A 7,217-nucleotide genomic window follows, 5' to 3' on the forward strand; every position below is an offset into this window, starting at 1 on the left:
AGAGCAGGGGTGGCTGCCCCATCCCTGGAGGGGTTCAAGGCCAGGTTGGATGGGGCTTGGAGCCCCTGATGCAGTGGGAGGTGCCCCTGCCCATGGCAGGGGGGGAACTGGATGATCTTTAAGGCCCCTTCCAACCCAAACGATTCTATGATGAGGGCAGCAGTGCCTATGGGGCTGGGGGCACCAATGACATCGCGGACGGGGCCAGGGCAGCCAATGGCAGCGAGGCCGGGCGCGGCCAATGGGAGCGGGGCCCGCCCCGGGGCGCAGGCGGCGCGGGGGGAGGCGGGGCCGGCGCTGGGGAGGCCGCAGAGATGTCGGAGCGGAAGGTTTTGAACGTGAGTCGGGGGGGATTCCAGCGCTGGGGATGCTCGGGGAGAGGGCTCTCTGTTCGCCAGGGTTGGTCGCCTCCCTGGCTAGGGGGCCCTGAGGGGGCTGGGGACTCCTGGAAGCGCTTGGGACGGGCTGGCAGGGACATGAGGCCCTGGAATCGTAGAATAGTTTGGGTTGGAAGGGACCTTAATGATCATCCAGTTCCACCCCTGCCATGGGCAGGGACACCTCCCACTGGATCAGGGGCTCCAAGCCCCATCCAACCGGGCCTGGAACCCCTCCAGGGATGGGGCAGCCACAGCTTCCCTGGGCAACCTGGGCCAGGGCCTCCCCACTCTCATAGGGAAGAAATTCTTCCTTATTTCTAGTCTAAATCTGCCCCTCTCCAGTTTATCCCCATTGCCCCTCGTCCTATCACTCCAAGCCTTTGTAAACAGTCTCTCCCCAGTTTTCTTGTAGCCTCTTCAGGTACTGGAAGCTGCTCTAAGGTCTCCTGGGAGCCTTCTCTTCTCCAGGCTGAACAACCCCAACTCTCTCAGCCTGGCCTCATACAGGAGGTTCTCCAGCCCTCACATCGTCCTCATAGCCTCCTCTGGACCTGTTCCAACAGCTCCATCTCCTTCTTATGTTGAGGATTCCAGAACTGGACACAATCCTCCAGATAAGGTCTCCCAAGAGATGAACAAAGGGGACAATCCCCTCCCTCCCTGCTGGCCGCGCTGCTTTGGATGCAGCCCAGGACACGGTTGGTTTCTGGGCTGCGAGTGCACATTCCCATCTCACATCGAGCTTCTCATCCCCCAGCACCCCAAGTCCTTCTCCTCAGGGCTGCTCTCCATCACATCATCCCCCATCCTGTACTGAAACCGAGGATTGCCCCGACCCAGGTGTAGGACCTTGCCCTTGGCCTTGTTGAACCTCATGAGGTTCTCCCAGCCCCACTGCTCCAGCCTGTCCAAGTCCCTCTGGATGACATCCCGTCCTCCTGGTGTAGCAACTGCACCACTCAGTTTGGTGTCATCTGCAGACTTGCTGAGGGTGCACTGAATCTCGCTGTCTATATCATTGATAACGATATTAAACAGCACTGGTCTCAGTATGCAAGGATTGGGTGTCCACAGGCTAAGGACAGATGGACAGACAGACGGACAGACCCCATTGCCTGGCTCTGGCAGGCATGGAGCTGATCCCTCGAGTTCACACGGCAGCTGAGAGCCTGCCTGACGTGTTTCTTGCTGCTCATGGTGACTCCACGCCCAGCACACGTCTCTGTTCTCTCTCTGTAGAAATACTACCCACCAGACTTCGATCCAGCTAAGATCCCAAAGCTCAAACTCCCAAAGGACCGGCAGTATGTGGTGCGTCTCATGGCTCCCTTCAACATGCGGTAAGAGAGGCTGTGCCAATCAGAAGGAGGTGGCTGTGGAAGCTAGGAGCTTGCTGGGAATTCTTTAGGCTCCGAATACTGCAGGGGAACTGCTGTCAGCAGATATTGGAGGTGACACAGACTGGAAGAAAAGGGGTGAGGGAGATGCAAGAGATGCTGTGGGTGATTTTGGAGTTGTTTCAAGAATTTCTTCACTAGGAGAGTGGTGGGGCACTGGCCCAGGTTGCCCAGGGAAGTTGTGGATGTCCCGGCCTTGGAAGTGTTCAAGGCCAGGTTGGATGGGACCTTGGGCAGCCTGGTCTAGTGGGAGGTGTCCTTTCCCATCACTGAGGGCTTGGAACTCGAGGGGCTTTGAGGTCCCTTCCAACCCAAACTATTCTGTGATTTCCAAAGGAGAATATAACCATTGCTCAGAGCGCAGGCTGACATGGCCAAAAAATTATTTGGACCTTTCTTGTCTGTTTGCTTCCTTCTCCTAATGTGTTATGAACTTTCCTTTGTTTTTTTCTAGATGCAAGACATGCGGTGAATACATCTATAAAGGGAAGAAGTTTAACGCCCGTAAGGAGACTGTTCAGAATGAGGTGTACCTGGGACTTCCCATCTTCCGCTTCTACATCAAGTGCACACGTTGCCTGGCAGAGATCACTTTCAAGGTGAAATATCTTCTGTATTTTAGTGCTCTTGCTTTCTGAGAACGTTGTGGATACCCCTCGTGGGGAAGGGGTGTTCCAAAGAGTCTGAATGTGTGCTTTCTGGTGTTATCTTCCCTTATTGGGGCAGTTTGTAGTTGTGAAATGTCTCATCTATCCATGGATGAGCTGCAGCAGCACATCAGCTGGAACAGAACAGAAAGCTGTGGGTGATCGTCTGTCCCACAATGTGAATGAAATGGGAAAATGTTTGCATGTGGCTCTGGAAGAGGCCGTAGGATGGATGGATGGAACAGAACTGCCCCGGTACAATGATTTTGCTGCCTTGTTTCTTCTGCAGACAGATCCAGAGAACACAGACTACACTATGGAACATGGTGCCACTCGCAACTTCCAAGCTGAGAAACTCTTGGAGGAAGAGGAGAAAAGAATGCAGAAGGAGAGGGAAGAGGAAGAGCTCAACAATCCTATGAAGGTATGAGAATGCGACCTCCTCTGCAGAAGGCAAACCTCTCTCCTGCCCTGGCTGGCTTTCCCAGCAAAGCAGGTGCCTTCTTAGCCATCAGCTTGTTCTTCAGGCTCCCAAGGTCTCGCTGTGCTCAGGACAGGCCAGGAGACAACTCTCTGCTCTCAGGAGGTTTGCTCCTAACCTGGAACTTGTGACAGGCTGTCCGCGTTTTTTCTGTCCCATTAAGACCCAAAAATGAGGATGGTGATGATCCTCTTGGTGGTTCCTGCCCCATACTCGTTGGGGAGGCAGTGCTGGAGATTGGCAGGCTCTGCTACCTCACGTAAGCCCAATTTATCTCACCCAGGTCCTGGAGAACCGAACTAAGGACTCCAAGCTGGAGATGGAGGTTCTGGAGAACCTGCAGGAGCTGAAGGAACTCAACCAGCGCCAGGCAAACGTGGATTTTGAGGCAATGCTGAAGCAGTACAAGGAGTACGAGGAAGAGCAGAAGCGCAAGGAACAAGAGGAGGATGAGCAAGAGATGAAGTGAGTGGGCTGGAAGCATTCATGAGCATGTCTCACCTTTTCCTCAGCACCCTGAGGGTGCTTAAGAGGGAACCCTGCCTGAGAGGCCCGAGTTCAAAGAGTTGTGTGGCTGTGTCCTGAGCAGGCTGTGAGGAGATCTGGGACAGTTTGTCATGGCAAAGTATTTAGGGAGGGGAAGCGGGAGTGTTGGTAGCACTGGCCCATCGGGTGGGGAGATCTGGGCTGCTGCAGGGGCCCGACTCCCCCTGAGAACTGGCTTGACATGGAGAGAGAGTTTCTGCTCCTGGCTGAGGCTGCAGATCTCAGTGCTTTCAGCCTTCGGGCGCTGCTTGAATGTGACTTCTTAAAAAGCACCTGAGAAGGTGGATCCCGTTGCGGTGCTGCTGAATTCCAGCTCCCCTTACAGCAAACAACGCAGGCACGGGGCACGGCCAGCACCGTTCTACGTGGCGGTGGAAAGGAACGAGCCGTGACCCTCCGTGCGGCCTCTCTCCTTGCAGAGCTATGCTGGAGCAGGCCCAGAACCGGCGGCTGCTGGTGGACTCGGACTCTGACGAAGAATCTGCAAAATCGCACTCAAAGCCTGTGGCCAAACTGAAACCTACGGACATCTTGCAAGAGGTGAGTGGGACAGAGACGCTTCCACCCACCGCGTCTCTTCCCACAGAGCAAATCCAGTGCCCTGGGCTGCACGTTGCTTGTTTTGTCCCTGCTCTTTGCGATGCTGGAGCCCTAATGCCTGTCACGCTTGAGCAGCTTAGAAAGCCTGTGTCCCTGTGCACTGGGTTAAAAGGAGAAAGGGATCAGCTGGTGATTTTAGACCACGTCTGCTGACAAAGGCTGGGAGGGCGCTGCCCCCACCCTCACTCAGGACGTTGTTTCCCTTCCAGCTCAATAAGTATGGGCTCGCCTGCGTCTTGTTTGTACTTCAGGCACCATTTCAGCACTCTGAAAATTACCGCAATGAAAAAACTGCCTGGGCCAGCCTCTGCTTTGGTTCTGTCTTGTCCGTGTTGGAGATGTGCAGAACAAAAGAGCTTTCAGTGCCCGGCTTGTGAGGGAGGGATTATCCCCACAGATGGGCCCCTGCCCTGCTACTCTCCAGCGTCGATCCGTGTCTGCAGGGACCTCTGTCCAGTTGGATGAATCAAAGCTGCCATGTCTCTAAGCTGGGCTGGGGTTAATCTGAGCGATGTTCCCTGGCCCAACACTAATCCCTGTGCCTGGGGGAGTTTCATTCAGTAGCTGGACAACCTGCAGGCATGCAGTGCTGGCTGGCAGAGGTCGTGCAGCCCTGTGGCATTAGTATTTGATAGGAATGGTTGGACTCGATGATCCGATGGGTCTTTTCCAACCTGGTGACTCTATGATTCTATGATCTGGCTCCTCGTCATCCCAGGACCAGCGCCTGGCTCTGCAAGGCTGGATTTAGCTGTCACAGGCAGTGGGACGTTTATCTTCAAGGGCTGTTTTGCAGCTGTTTAGATCCGTATCTCTGTTGTTTGTCTCGCTTATGCCAGTCCCAGCAGGGGAATGCCTGCCTTTGGCTGCCCTGAGCAGCTATCTTGATGTCTCGGGTGCTTTATGCTGCTTTTTTTCCCCGCTCTTTCTTCTCCCCCATCCCTCTGCCTCCCCTCCAAGGCCAAAGCATTTTAAAGTCCTTGCTCTACTCTGCAGGACGCTCAGCCCCAGAGTAAGAAGGTGAAGACTGAGAGCTGGGAGCGGAGCGTGGGCAAATTGAACACCAAGTCCCAGCTGGCCGGGCTGGTCACAGTGAGGAAGCAGAAGCCCGATCCTGCCGTGGCTAACGGGACAGAGAGCCAAGGCACCACAGCCAGCACCGGTAACTGCCCCTGTGGGGATGGGGTGGCCCTTGCCGGGCCATCAGGGCAGGGTCTGGTGGCACCCAAGGGGAGTTCAGCTCTATCTTCACCGCCTGAATCCTCTCAGATCACGTTCTTGTCGTGGGACAGATGGTGGTGTAAGAACAGGGCCTCGTCCCTGTTTCCAGATGTCCTGATGGAGGAGAGGTTCCTTCCTGGCCTTTGGCGATAAGCCAAGGCCTTGGAGAGAGACTGTCAGGGCCAGAAGCTTCAAAACAGCATCTCGGTGCGCAGATACAGTGCTGGGAACAGTCACAACAGTGAGATAAAAGCATGAAAATTGCTTTGGTTTGGGGCCTGATTATAAAAGCTGCCAAACCTCAGAATTCAGAACCTGTAAAATGTGATGAAAACGAGAAGAAAGGCTTTCCAGCACCTCATAATTTGCTGCCCTGGGAGAAGGAGCTGATGAATTGATTGATTCTGGGCTAATTGGTCCTAAGCCTTTGGCTTAGTAAGTCCCTCTGCCCTTAGGGGATCCCTGGGGAAGGAAAGCTTGTGTGGATGCTCCATTTTTTCTATTATTTCTCCAGCCACCTGCTCCTGGCTGCTGGCAGGGTCTGTTCAGCCAAATTATGCTGGAGGAGCTGCCTGTCTTTCAAGGAATCGGCTCTGAGCTGGCTTGGGGCTCTTGCAGCTGGCAGCTCACGTGGTCAAAGCCGAACGCTAGCTCTTCTCTTTCTTTCCGGTGGCTGAAATCTTCCAGGGGCTTGCAGAGGGAGAAGGGGTCTTCGCAGGCTTTAGGCCAACCTTGCTGCTTTCTCCCATTGCCACAAGGTGAAAGCAGGGGGCTCCAGCTGAGCAGACACAGGGTCTCCTTGTCCACTTGATTTAACCTTGCTGCCCTTATCAAGATTCAGGCTGGGAGATGAGGCACCGCTCAGGCCCTGGCTCCAGCTGCCTTGGCTCTGGCTGCGAGCAGCTGCAGTGGAAAGACAGGCTTGTGTTTCTGCACGGCTGCTTGTGCCGAGCCAGCGGGGTTTTCCAGCAGTGGGGAGGACCCTATTTGATAGTGTCTGCTCTCTTGCTTCGCTTCAGGCTCGTTTCCCACAGCAACGGGCACCACGTCCTCTCTTGGCTTGTTGGGGGCGTATTCGGACAGCGAGGACAGCGCCAGTGACTGATGAGCGCCCGAGCCAGTGCAGAGCAGGGATCAGGGGTGGTTTTCCCCCCTTCCCAGCTGGCAGCAGCTGCTCTCCAGAGCCCCAGCACAGAGCTGGCATCCCAGCAGGGGCCAGCAGGATTTCCAGACCATCTAGAGACCCAGCATCTTTACCTGCCTGGCCCGGGATGCGTGACTACCCTCCAACAGCGATGAGGCTGACACCCCCAGCAGACCAAATCCAGATGAACCAGTCAAGAAAACGACTTTCTCAGAAAAGGGAATCACCTCGACGCTGTCCCAGGCTGCCTGTGCCCAAACCCAGCTTCCAGCCAGCCCCAGAGCACAATGTGTCCCAGCCCTGATGAGTTTGGAAGTGCTGGGGCTGGCCAGGACTGTAGTTCCACCGTTCTGGTGGTGCCCTCACCCCCGTGCTGGTCATGCCTGGGCCCAGGTCCATGATACACACTGACCCTCCCACAGCAATCAAGGGACCTCAGGGCCTTCCTTCCCTCTCGCCCTGCGTCCCAGGAGCTCGACACCCGTCTTTGCCATGGGAGCAACCACCACTTCTGTAGCCCTGGGTGTCTCCTGACCCACCCCGTGCAGCTCAGGTCCTGCCTTTGTGGGGTGAACCCAAATCCCCCTTGCTTTGCTGTTAAAGGTGACGTATTTTCCAGCACAGACACGGGGACTGGCCTCACCCCGCGCTCCGGGGACAGGACTGCCTTGGCTGGGCTGCCACCAGCGTCCTTCTGCCCCATCAGCTTGGTGATAAACCCCTTCCCACCCCGTTTGCTCGGCTCGCCAGCAGCCACCACCTGGTAATAAATCGGATACGTTGGAGCCAGTTGGCTCTTTA

The 7,217-nt window shown here is 55.6% G+C and overlaps 1 protein-coding gene across 1 annotated transcript; it reads left to right on the top strand.

Annotated features, from left to right (window-relative positions):
• The first annotated feature begins 283 nt into the window (after window positions 1–283).
• Window positions 284–7,217, top strand: YJU2 (YJU2 splicing factor homolog). The gene is made up of 8 exons (XM_069878173.1): window positions 284–338; window positions 1,620–1,720; window positions 2,232–2,376; window positions 2,714–2,848; window positions 3,189–3,370; window positions 3,871–3,991; window positions 5,048–5,213; window positions 6,292–7,217. The coding sequence occupies exons 1-8, from the start codon at window positions 315–317 to the stop codon at window positions 6,375–6,377; spliced, it is 960 nt and encodes a 319-aa protein (XP_069734274.1). The 5' UTR covers window positions 284–314; the 3' UTR covers window positions 6,378–7,217.

This window comes from Phaenicophaeus curvirostris, chromosome 28, assembly GCF_032191515.1.
Source record: "Phaenicophaeus curvirostris isolate KB17595 chromosome 28, BPBGC_Pcur_1.0, whole genome shotgun sequence".
Taxonomy (NCBI): Eukaryota; Metazoa; Chordata; class Aves; order Cuculiformes; family Cuculidae; genus Phaenicophaeus; species Phaenicophaeus curvirostris.

Bases quoted from the DNA above. Each gene is read 5' to 3' on its own strand.
- YJU2 (XM_069878173.1), top strand. From the start codon at position 315: ATGTCGGAGCGGAAGGTTTTGAAC. The intron at 2,849-3,188 runs GTATGAGAATGC...TATCTCACCCAG, and splicing joins AGCTCAACAATCCTATGAAG to GTCCTGGAGAACCGAACTAA. The intron at 3,371-3,870 runs GTGAGTGGGCTG...CTCTCCTTGCAG, and splicing joins GAGGATGAGCAAGAGATGAA to AGCTATGCTGGAGCAGGCCC.